The 12,069-nt window shown below is 43.1% G+C and overlaps 2 protein-coding genes across 2 annotated transcripts; both read left to right on the top strand.

The window, feature by feature from the left end:
- The first annotated feature begins 97 nt into the window (after nucleotides 1-97).
- Nucleotides 98-2,240, top strand: mrps6 (mitochondrial ribosomal protein S6). The gene is made up of 2 exons (XM_075483940.1): nucleotides 98-559; nucleotides 2,121-2,240. Exon 1 carries the CDS (start codon nucleotides 221-223, stop codon nucleotides 551-553), a length of 333 nt encoding a protein of 110 aa, XP_075340055.1. The 5' UTR covers nucleotides 98-220; the 3' UTR covers nucleotides 554-559; nucleotides 2,121-2,240.
- Nucleotides 2,241-4,171: 1,931 nt separating this feature from the next.
- psap (prosaposin) lies at nucleotides 4,172-11,931 on the top strand. The gene is made up of 14 exons (XM_075476972.1): nucleotides 4,172-4,307; nucleotides 6,928-7,061; nucleotides 7,274-7,348; nucleotides 7,454-7,579; nucleotides 8,016-8,231; nucleotides 8,320-8,463; nucleotides 8,541-8,597; nucleotides 9,573-9,731; nucleotides 9,844-9,936; nucleotides 10,038-10,221; nucleotides 10,443-10,606; nucleotides 10,708-10,788; nucleotides 10,869-10,976; nucleotides 11,175-11,931. Exons 1-14 carry the CDS (start codon nucleotides 4,274-4,276, stop codon nucleotides 11,208-11,210), a joined length of 1,611 nt encoding a protein of 536 aa, XP_075333087.1. The 5' UTR covers nucleotides 4,172-4,273; the 3' UTR covers nucleotides 11,211-11,931.
- The last annotated feature ends 138 nt before the right edge of the window (nucleotides 11,932-12,069 follow it).

Here is a 12,069-nt window from a genome sequence, read left to right as displayed (position 1 = left end):
TATTAACGTTTAAAGCCGCATTTCTTTTCTTTATTTTTTCATATTCAATCAGCAGCGTTGTTGTCAACATAGGCGCATGCTTTATACGTCATCGCCAAAGACCTTTCCTGTCCCTCGTGTCATAACATGGTCGCCGCTTAACTGAAACCTACGGCAATGACATCGAGCCAGTGCTAGCTGGTTAAACTGACAGTGAAACGAGGACGACTTCTCAGGAGCCATGCCTCGGTATGAACTGGCCCTGATCCTGAAGGCGATGCAGCGGCCGGAGACGGCGGCTGCTCTGCGGCGGACCGTGGAGACTTTAATGGAGCGCGGCGCCGTGGTGAGAGACTTGGATAACCTGGGAGAGAGACTGTTGCCCTACAAGATAACCAAACACAACGAGAGGCACAGCCGAGGGACTTACTTTCTAGTCGACTTTTACGCAGCGCCCACAATCCTGAATGGCTTGCTGGATCACCTGCACCGTGATGTGGACGTCGTGAGGCCCACTGTGCTGAAGAAAGAAGACCAGGCCCCCACAAGTAACTGCTGTGGTCCCCAGCAGTGATTGAATGTAAGGAAGGTCATCTGCGTTAGCTGTACAAAATAAAACAAAAAAAAAAACCCTGCTGGGCTGTGAGCGCGAGTATTTTCATTCATACGTCCGTGCCACACTGGGCCACCTCACCCCACTCTGATTCTCAGATTGTAGTGAAAAGGTGTTATTGTTGTAGTCTACTGGGAATCCTCCAAAAATGTGCCTCAATACAGGGGATGGGTTGATAAGGGCAGGCAGTTAATAGATGTCTATACTCAGGGCTCAGAATCTACTTTTTGTGCAATTGGTCGGCAAACCGACAAAATTTGCCTGCCAAAAGTGGTCAAAAATGGGTTTTACTCTCCATAAAAGTCTCATCAAGAATTATTGGACTAAACCTCATATTCCCAGATGTTGGTGTGAAAGCTGAAAGAGACACAAATAAATAGACGACCGCTGTCTGAAACTGGGTGGCGCTCTGCAGATTCAAACCAGAAATCCCTGTCTTTTAGAACGCACACAAACATCTTCTGGACATTTTGATTAGGTTAAAAGCTTAGTTTATAGTAGACTGGTACCTTAATGAGAAACGCAAGCCGTTACAAAGGCTTGGTTTGTAGGCTTCTTTAATAGATTAACTCCTGACACAGTCTCGCTTCAATGCCTGTTGAGTGCCAGAAGGTGCAGAGACACAAATCAGACCAACGAAGCATCACACCACAAGGTTACAGGGGCTGAACTCCTAATGACTGATGATGATAACTGGAACCATACGGATGGAAATCTGTGTGCTCACACAAGGATGATAAACCGCAAACACCAACGCTGCAGAATTTCTGTCAGAATGAATGAAATTACGTTCCAAATTTAGTACAGAAGTATGCATCAGCAGTGGGATAGCGTGACATATATGTGACATACTGTCACATGTCTGTTTACTACAAAAAGAATGCGTAGCAAGTTCAAATCAGTGGATCTTTTGAGCTAAGGTCAACTCCTGCGTGGGGAAGAAAGACAGGAGGCCGCGCAAATGTGCAGAAGCAGAATTTAATGTCTGTGTGCATACGAAACAGAGATGTGAAACCAAACTGAAACTTGAAGATCATTACAAGGTTAACAGTGTTTCTGCTTTCGTGTCGGTGCATGCTGAAGTTTTTTCAACAAGTTCCCACCTCGTCGGGTTTCAGTTTGGGTGTGGAAGTGGCAGACCCGGAGTATGAGGCGTTGAATTTTCTTTTCATTTGTTCTTGCATCTCACTGTTAAATGGCTCCGTCTCAGCTGGGTTGACACGATAGGATAAGACATACGAACAGCTTTTGGTGGTTTCCGTTTATGGTTTTTAGTCTTCCGTGATAATGAATCACTAAAGAATTATTTTTTATTTTATTTTTAACTTGATTTTACTTGCAAAAAGGGTGAATCCTGTCATGCTGCTGGGATAAACCAGTAGTGGGAAGAACCACTTGTGCCTCGCATAAAATGCTCGCGGTGCAGCTTTAATGAGCTGCCTTTACCCTCTTGTCACACTATATTTTTTTTTGCTGACTGCACTCTAACCCGACTCCTCATAATGTCTGTTCCATTTCATTTTTACAGGTTTCCTCAGCTCACGTCCAGGCAGTACAGCGTCACGCCTCCCCTCGCTGACCCTCCCCCAGTGGCTGTTGGCCTAAATCTCGATATGACTTCATGTGATAATAAAGTACTTTTCTTTTTCTCGCTTGCAAGTTTCGGCCTTTTTCTCATGAGCTCGCTGAAGTCGTGGCGTCCCATGTGATGTTTAGTCATGTTCTCGGCCCAGTTTCAGATGTGTTTGAAGCAGTTTTAAAAACACTTTTTTTTCCAGGACTTGATCCCCGTCCTCTGGGAAAATAACCGTGACACTTTTAGTAAGCCTAAAACATTCTGAGCTACTGTCATTAGATAGCATCGAATGTCATCTGATTTATTTATTTTTTCTTTACGGATAATTCTGTATTTAAAGGGACCTTTCTTAGGCAGCCTCAGTTGTTCATTGGCTTTCTTTCCATTGCAGATCTTACACAACATGAATGTCACTAAGCGCGTTATGCTGTGTTAAGTAAATCACCCTTGTACAGTGCTTTTAATGACTAGGGACAGTTTAAACTTTGAGTTATTGGCATTTACTTAAAAGTACATAACATTTTCATTAATATACACAGATTTTTTACATTTAATTTAATTTATAGGTAATTGAATGGGTCTGCAACAGACCTATCTGACACGATAGAGCAGAGTTATCAGCATTTAAACAGGGCTCTCAAGTTTTCAAGTTTGCTTGGAGTGAGATTCGGGTGGGGCAGGGGCCGGGCCGTGTGCGCGGGGGGTTTCTTTAGTTTTTTGGGGGGGAGGGGGGTCCCTTGCAGTATCCCATCGCCATAAACTAGCTACTTAAAGAACAAAGATATTGTTTTATTTATACCAAAATCACAAATCTTCACTTTTACACTAAATTCTGCTATATTTTAAAATAAATTGTTTTAGGTATGCAAAGTCTTAACAAACAAAAAAACAGACAAATGAAATTAAGAAAAACAAACATAACCCCAAATGGGCCCCTTGAGCAGTCCCTCTCTGTGTGTGTTTGTTTATGAGTGTTGTTGGAAGTGTTTGTGGCAGATTTTGATGCTTGATGACTGATATTGGGGGCTCCCATTTAAAGCACTGTGGCTCAATGTCAGCCATTTTCACAGTCATGATGGATGACAGAGTTCCATTCAGAGCCAACGTGTTCCTGGTCTTGGTTTTATTGAGCCCCACCATGGAAAAAACTCTCTCTGCATCAGCATTTCAGTGTGGCAGAACTAATACCAGTTTGGCAATTGTAGATAGCCTTATTGGGAATCTGCTCATACCAGTCACCTTTGAAAAAAAATTAACCACGGAAGCCTAATTACACTCCTACATATTTTTCATTTTTCATTAAGTTGCTCATGTCAAAGGGTGTGTGCTGAATATTTAGACCTACTACTCCAACGAACACTTTAATCAGCAGGTATTGGTCTTTTACAAGGAGTAGGAAAACTATAGTAACTAATAAAAGATTCAAATAAATGAAGATATGACCTGCTGATGATCCTGACGGTTCTCTTCCACCTCCAGCTCGTCTACAACTTCTGCACGCATTCAGAGCATAATAGGCTATGTCCGCTGTGCATTCATGGGACGCGTGCTTGCAGCTGAAAGCTATTTCAGACCTCACCCGGCAACAAGAAATTCTGTTTTCTGATTGGCTGAGAAATTCTATTTTGTGATTTTCCGATGGGTTGCTAAATCAAGACAGCTGTACCAGAGCTATAGTTCTGAGCTGTACGAGCGCACAGTAACCTACCATTGACTCGTTTATAGTATAGGCCATTAGAATTCTGTGCGACGAAGTTGATCATTTCTCAGCGTGAGAAATGGCATGTGTGGCGTGTGAGCGTGTGAACTTGTTGAAATGCGTGTGTCTCACGCTCATTGCGTGAGACTTGAGAGCCCTGAATTTAAAGCTCCCCATGTAACAAAGGGCTCAAACTTTTATGAACAAACTAAACGACCTCTGACACGTGAATCCTCTACGAATCAAAGCTGATGACGAGTCACATGTCCCGCTGAGCAGTCAGCTGACAGTGAGCCATCATAAAGGCACCAACACACCACACCGCCTGCATTGCACCACCCAACGCTCTCTGAAGAGCATCCCGAGAAACCAAAACAGAAGCTACGGAGAAGAAAACAGCGCAGTCATGCTGCTCCTAACTCTGCTGTTTGTGTCCGCAGGTAATTCCAACATACAGCGCGAAAGCTGATTGTGTTTACATTATACGTGGCTTAATACTGACAATTGTCAGGCCTCAGTAGGAGCTCTTTAGTTGCGTAACTAAGTGCGTTTCGTTAGGGGTACGCGGAAGCTTTTCATGTGGCGCTAGCCTTGATTAAAAACAATTCAACTTTTACAGGAACGCTGGCACGTGTCGGGTGTTATTTTTTTTTTAAATGTGACAAAGGCATGCACTACTAGTTGGACAAATTTGCGACACAGCTTGTAAATGATCAAATAATCGGTGCAGATTGACTCTGTGACCGCTGGCCTTTCGGCGGACCTGCTAACTAGCGTTAGCCTGCTAGCTAACTCAAATTGGCTTTTAGTCTGTTTCATCGTTAGCCTCCGATAAGCATTTTATTTGTGAAATTTTAAAAAAACCGACAACTACAACAGAACTAGTCATTTGAAGAGCAAACTAACTGGTGTTTAGGGTTTTTATTCCACTGTTTTATTTCAGTGTAGCTGAGTGTTGCTATATTGGGCTGACGATTTATGTTTTGAACAAGTTGCCCTCAGTGTCCTGCTGCTTTGTTGATCCCCGGCTTTAGTTTTACCAGAAAGACGCGATCTTCGTTAAACCAGCAGTTTCATTTGAAGCTTTTCACTGAACTCTTGGGGGAAAAAAACTTGTCATTTTCATTTTCTCCTATTTTTTTTCTTTCGCTTTTCCGCCCATGCATTTATGATCTAGTTTTTTTTTATCTGTAGGTTCAAGGATAATCGGGTCAGTGTCACAGATCATGTATCCAGCGAAGCTAACAATGACTTTAAATCAACAAGGCTTTTTTTTTATTTTTATATATACTTTTACTTCCTATTAGCACAATCTTTTGGCATTTGGAAAATGGATCTGAAGTGAATGTAATGTTTACTCCCCTTATCACGGCTAAAACTGGGCTTTCCTCCAGCTCGCTACCAAGGTCTCCCTCAAACAATGGCTTTTATGTTTTAGTGTATTTGATACTTTCATTCTATTTGACCATATTTAAAAATATATATATATTTAGTTTTCTTCGCATTTCACATTCCTGCACGTGCCTTTGTTTTTCGGACACAGTTCAGGGTGCTGCGTACTTTCTGCGTCTCTCCAGGTTTTTGGTTGCAGAGTTAAACCAGCTTGCTACATAAATGTATCACACACCAGCTCAGGTCTGCTGGGGGGGGGTGGGTGGTGGGTGGTGTTATGCAGTCATACATTGTTGTCTGTAGTACTGTACTGCCCTCATTGGCATGAGAACAACTTGTTATTTTGTCTGACTGCTCATGTGACTGAAGTGGAGGATGGGAGGTCCCTGCCTGCTTTGGTGGATGATTGAAGATTTAGAGCGAAAACTCGTCTGTTATCGGCTAAGGCCACTCACTCGTCTTGGCTTGTGTGATTGAGTTCGCTTCTTTTTTTTTTTTGTTTGTTTGGCATGTGTTCAAGATGATTCGTTCCTTCTCAGTGAGCCAGGCTTTGAGAGATGAAGAGGAAGTCTTGCTACAGGTTGTTGGGTGCTTTCCCACGCCTCTGTTTTCACTTCAGTAAAATGGAAATCTGTGGATAATGTTCTACCCCTGGCCAAAATATCAAATTTGTTTGTCATCTTCAACCGCCAGTACTCGCTTCTGCAATTTCGATGCGCATGTACTTTTCCTTTTAGTGCACGGTACAGTGCAGCTGCTATTTACAGGCTGGTCTTTGGTGCTTGGTAGTGACAAAATGAGTCGTATGCTAATGCAAGTTGGCAATTCATGCTAATAAGATTCGTTGTTTTTTTTGTTTGTTTTTTTTTTCCTTCCCCTGGTAGGACTTTGAAAACACTCGTGCGTGGTATTTACCCACAATGCCTGCGGCAAGCTTGTAGGGTGTTACTAATTAATTTTTTTGCTTGCGCCACTCAAAGACTCAGCTGCAGTTTGTTTTTGAGGGATTATCTCTTTCTTACTGATGAGGACTCTGCTTCTGGAACTTAATGGAACCTGTTTTGAAACTGGGAGGCGGTCAATGTGAAACTAAAAATCTTACTTGACCCCCACAGTGCAATTAAACTGCATTTGACGCCTTAAACCATGATTCTGTGGCTCGCATACATCAGACCAGAAAGCTCAGAGGCACTAAACTCGATAGACTTTGATAAATGTAATTTGTGGAATAAAAGTCAAATTCAGCCCCATACATTTAGTTTTTCCCCCTTCCTTGTAGACTTAGTTTTAGGGAACACGTACTGAGAAATATACTAAAGTAGCTTCTCACTTTTGGAATGCTTTAGAGGAAGTTGGCTTTAGTTTTCTGTATCTGGTCACAGCTGGCAGCACCAGGCCGACCTGAAAGGTGTGGTAAATCGAGCCTCTTATCTCTTAGAAATCTAGACTCACCAGAATTTTGAGATGGAAGTTACTTGTCGTGCCGCTTTGAATTACCGATACTTGGTAAACTTGTGAAAAATGCCTGTTCTAGTTGAGTTGAGGCTATTCCCCTTATCTGTGAGAAGTGAATGCTTAATGGGACATCCTGGGAATGTGGTTTGTCCATATTTTCAGATTTTTATGTTCTCAGAAAGGTTTGAAATCTGACTTTCCTCTCTCTTGAAGCTGTGGCGACCCCTCTGCTGGGGACCGAGCAGTGTGCTCGTGGTCCTTCCTACTGGTGCCAGAATGTAAAGACGGCATCTCTGTGTGGAGCTGTGCCTCACTGCCAGCAGAATGTGTGGAACAAGCCTCAGATGGTGAGACTAATTAGATGTTTTTGACAGTTACACATACTTTCCATATGCTTTTCTGTTAATGACATAACTTTGTCTGTATTTAAGTGTCCCTTAAGGAAGCGCATGTGCTCCCTGTAATGTTTCATCTACTGCTTATCTGTATCATGGAGTATTCTTGCTAAGAAATGCTTGCTGCAAATCTTATATTTACACACTCAATTGTCTGGCTTCAGAAATCAGTGCCATGTGACTTGTGTAAAGAGGTGTTGATGGTGGTGGAGCAGCTGCTGAAGGACAATGCAACTGAGGTAAGAAATCCTACTTAAAGTAAAGTATTGACCTAACATTTGCTTATCAAATGAGTTAATCGCAGCTGTGCTGAGGATGTTATGGAGAGATTTCTGTGATTGCAGGCTGAGATTCTCGGGTACCTGGAGAAGGCCTGCCAGCTCATCCCTGATCAAGGTTTGACTGCACAGTGCAAGGAGATGGTGGACAGCTACTACCCCCTCCTCATTGGCATTATCACTGGGGAATTGGTGAGCAATTTAAACCTTATCAAATGCAAATATCCCGTTAAGGTGCTTTGAATTGAGTTTTCCAGCTGCAGTATGGACTGATGAAGCAACGACTCATTTGATCTTCGGTAAGGAAGAAAGGGAAGGGAAACAGAAGTGGCTGTGTGAGCAAAGTGCAGTCAACTGAAAAAGGGCTATTGATGGGGAAGTGAGTTTAAGTCTAAATGAGAACAGAGTACTCATTGTGCAACACTTAATCCCATGATGGGGGTGTGTTAGACATTGTTGTCTCTTTCTGAACTCTCATCTTCCACAGCAACATCAAACGGAAGTGTCGGTTAATTACAGATACTGTAAAATAACTCTGGTCTAACCTTTTAGGCTTTTTAGATGAGGCTGCTGAATAAAGGCATATGTCGAGTTGACTTGTCTGGGATTTGTTTATGTGTTTGTTTAGGAGGATCCCGGTGTAGTGTGTGGAGCCATGGGACTGTGTAAGTCTCAGCAGGCGTCTCTGGCTAAGGTTGAAGCCCAGAAGCAGATCGTGTCCAATGAGATCCCACAGGTTGACCTTGCCCAGCAGGTGGCTCCCTTCCTCCTCAATGTCCCCCAGCTCCTGTATCCCCAGGAGTTCCTCAAACAGGACACCCCCAAGCCAGAGAGTCCACAGCAGGTAGACTGTTCTATTCAACTCTCCACCCAGCTACTTTCTCCATGTGCGGTTGTCGAATATTGTCTTAATTTGATATTCTCAACTGTAGGGAGGTGATGAAGTTTGCCAAGACTGCATCAAGTTCCTGACTGACGCTCAAGCAGAAGCCAAGGCCAACTCGTCCTTCATCGACTCTCTGATTCAGAATATTGAGAACCAGTGTGACCTGCTTGGCCCGGGCTTGTCAGACATGGTGAGGGTCCCACAGAATTACTGTCGATTTTTAACTGCACATCTTACTTGTCAAACTTACCGACTGTCTCTTTGCAGTGTAAGCAGTACGTTGGCCAGTATGGAACCCTTGTTGTTCAGCAGCTCATGTCCATGGTGAGTCCTCTTACCCTCCCACATGAGCTTTACTGATCTAAAGTACATTCAGGAAAAACCTCTTTTAGCCACATTGTGACTTGAATGGTCATTAAAGTGTGATAGTCAGTGACAAGCTTACCATCGAAACTAATGGCTCTGTGATAATTTGTGATGGTGCTTAGCCCATGTTTGCTCTCGCAGCAGCACCACCACCTGGCCTGCTGGTTTTCAGTTTGTTTCACTGCTCTAAATTGCTTTTTAATTTTTGTTTTAAATTCCTCTACATTTGTGTTGTCTCCTTCACCCATGTTCTTTCTTCATGTTTTGCCTCTTCATCCTTGTCATTCTGATCTTTATTTTCTTTCCCTCCTTTTCTTTTCATTCCCATCCTGCTCTGGGTTGTGTGTGCTGCTCCTCAGGAACAGGTAGGTCAGTCCGTGTTCAGCCTGTAGTCTTTTAACCCTTAGTTTTGGCTCCTTGTGCTGTCCACTACTACTGCTAAACGCCTACCACAGACGCCGCATGTGAATATTGATCTAATTATGAGTTGGACTACTTCAGCATTTGACCCACCACCACCACTCTTTATTTTTGTTTTTTTTGGTTGGATTTTTTTTCTTTTTTTTTTTTTTTTTTTTTTTTTCTTGTTTTAAAGTGGGACTCACAGGCTTCAGTGTAAACGATAAGCTAAGCGATGCACTGGTCTTGCATATCACAAAAAGTGTCTCCCTTAAAAGCTAAGGCTGATCTTTTGGGAATGCCTCAGTCAGCACTGCTGTTTTATTTTTTTTATCACTCTGGGTGTGTGTTGCTGTGTTCAATACTGGTAAAATTGTCGCTTTGTTTTTTTTTGCATAGAAACATTTCCATATTGCATGGGTGCCACTGTTGTGGAATGGCATGTAGATCACACATTTGTTTTGCTAACAGCATGCATGCACCCCTGGTTCTGTGACCTTATACCCTACAGTAATCGTCTGTTTCTGTCCTTAGCAACCCAAGGAAATTTGTGCCCTTGCTGGTTTCTGTACTGCTACAAAGAAGTCCACTCCCATGCTGAAGCTTCAGGCTGCCAAGGCTATCCCTGCAGCAAAAGCTGTACCAGCTGCCAGGCTTTTCCCTGCCACCAAGGTGGATTCTGCTCCTGTTCAGGTAAATGATGGCAGATGAACTTAAAAGGTTCAATATCTGATTTGATGGAAACCACTTGGAGCACAGTGTTGTGCATGGTCATCGGGATTTACTGTTTGTTTTTGTCTTTCAGCCCATGGTGCATGTCCGTGAGTCCCCAACATGTGCCATCTGTGAGTTTGTGATGAAACAGCTGGAGTCGATGCTCGAAGATCAGGCAACAGAGGTGGGATGTGTGCTACTGTGTGTGACTATACAGACTGCTGCCAACATACTGTTGGTGCACATAGCTCCCAGTATCCTGCTAACCTATTTGTCTTATATCAGGAGGAGGTTATTCAAGCTGTGGAGAAGGTGTGCACATTTCTGCCCTCCTCTCTGTCCGGCCAGTGCAAAGACCTGATTGAGACGTACGGCCAGGCCATCATTGAGCTGCTGGTGCAGCAGGCCGACCCCAAGACTGTCTGCACCGTGCTGGCTCTCTGCAATGACGCCAGCCGCGCATATGTCGGTAAGCTCACACTCATGCACACTAAATACTTGTTTTGCTGTGGCCAATTACACTATGACGTGTATAACTGTGGTGGAGGCATCATAGGTTTTTTGCTAACTGTCCCTCTTTGCTGTAGCATGATGTGGCAGTTTTCTAGCTGACAGTGAATTCTTGTCTCTTTACTTCTGAAAATGAAAATCTGTGTTTGCATGTGTGAGTAATGCTAAAACTCTTCGCAGCTGCACTGGACCAGGCTCATTTCAAGGCCGGTGGCTTCTGCGACGTGTGTAAGGTGGCTGTTAATTACATCGATGGCATTTTGGAGAAGAATGCCACAGAGGCTGAGATCGAAGAGGCTGTGAAGAAAGTGTGCAGCTTCCTGCCTGCCTCTTATAAGACCGAGGTTGGTGGTTATGTTCTTTTTTTTTTTTTTTTTTTTCCGTCTTTACCTGTCCTTATTCTTTTTGTGATGGCCTCATGTTTACTTCGTCTGTCTGTCCACAGTGTGACCAGTTGATTGAACAGTATGAGCCTTTGCTTGTCCAGCTGTTGCTCCAGATGCTCGACCCAGACTTCGTGTGCACGGTAAGGAGGAGATGATGCACCAACTGTTCTACTGTTAAAGGGACTTCTTTGTCTGAGCTTTTTATGTGCATGTGTTCCAGAAATTGGGAGCGTGTCCCGAAGCTGTTCGCAGGCTGCTGGGAACAGAGCAGTGCACCTGGGGGCCTGAATTCTGGTGCAAGAACATTGAAACGGCTACTCGGTGCAATGTGAGTAGATGAGTCTTTTACGCCAAAGAACTGTCACTAGAGTAATGTGCATGAAAGTGAGACGGCTGTGAAGCTCCAGCTATTCAGTGACTCCTCAACCGACGTCAGTAGCTAATACTGCATTAACTGGTTGATGGGGATGTTGTACGTTCAGTTCTGTTTGAGAGTCATGTCTAACCACTTATTTCTGTCTTCCAGGCTGTGGCTCACTGCCAACGCCATGTGTGGGTATAAAGGAGGATTACCCCAAACTGACCTGTAGGGAATTAAAAGAGGAAAAAAAATACTGTAGTGCTGCTTCCCACTTTTAATTTCTAAAAGGCTCAAACAATTGCAATGTGTGATTAAAATAACTTTGATATTTTAAATGATGTCATGGTGGAAAGGGACTGGACATTGTTTTTGTTTTCTGGAGGGGGGGTGTGTTTGGGGGGGGGATTTGGGATATAGGGTAAAACAGTAAGTGACTACATATGTTGGCCTGAAACTTGACCTGTTACTGCTTCAGAAGCAGCAGTCAGAACTTCACTGTTAGGATTTGCTTTTTTTTTTCTTCCCCTCTCTGTACTGCTTACTTGGAATTGTAAGTAGGAACATAATTTTACTTTCACATTTGGGATAATGTTGATCAGCAGATGGCTGCTGTTGTAACGGGTCACACCCCCAGCAGCTAGATCTGTTTTCTTTTGTCTGAGAGACTATTCAGCTTATTAATGACTGGCATTACACGTGGCCCTTTTGAACAGATACTGATTTCTTTTGTAGACAATGTTTGTTCTCGTTTCTATGAGCTGATTTGGAGGTAACCTCCCATTGTTTGCACTCTTCTTACTGTTTTTAAATCAGTGTTTCTAAAGCACGAAAGAATCTCAAATTCAAATGTTTGCTTTGAACCTTTTAGCCAATTGTCTGTTGATCTGTAAAATTTAACAATTAAAGTGATCCCAAACCACTACTATGCTGAAGCTTTTCATGCGGATCTTCTGGCTCACTAAAGAAATCAAAGTCAATATTGTATTTGTTATTTTGATGTCCTCGAAGAGTTGCACTTTCCTGTCTTCTCTTCAGAAGTAGTTTCATTTTCTTACTACAT

The sequence above is a fragment of the Odontesthes bonariensis genome, chromosome 2 (genome assembly GCF_027942865.1).
Source record: "Odontesthes bonariensis isolate fOdoBon6 chromosome 2, fOdoBon6.hap1, whole genome shotgun sequence".
In the NCBI taxonomy this organism is placed as follows: domain Eukaryota; kingdom Metazoa; phylum Chordata; class Actinopteri; order Atheriniformes; family Atherinopsidae; genus Odontesthes; species Odontesthes bonariensis.
The sequence above is the reverse complement of the archived record's forward strand: the minus strand, read 5'-3'. Positions and strand labels throughout refer to the sequence as shown.

What these genes read in the sequence shown, in the direction of transcription:
- psap (XM_075476972.1), top strand. Translation starts at nt 4,274, where the DNA reads ATGCTGCTCCTAACTCTGCTGTTTGTGTCCGCAG. An exon ending in GCATTATCACTGGGGAATTG is followed by an intron (nt 7,580 to 8,015) that starts GTGAGCAATTTA and finishes GTGTTTGTTTAG; the next exon opens with GAGGATCCCGGTGTAGTGTG. An exon ending in AGCCAGAGAGTCCACAGCAG is followed by an intron (nt 8,232 to 8,319) that starts GTAGACTGTTCT and finishes TCTCAACTGTAG; the next exon opens with GGAGGTGATGAAGTTTGCCA.
- mrps6 (XM_075483940.1), top strand. Translation starts at nt 221, where the DNA reads ATGCCTCGGTATGAACTGGCCCTGATCCTGAAGGCGATGCAGCGGCCG.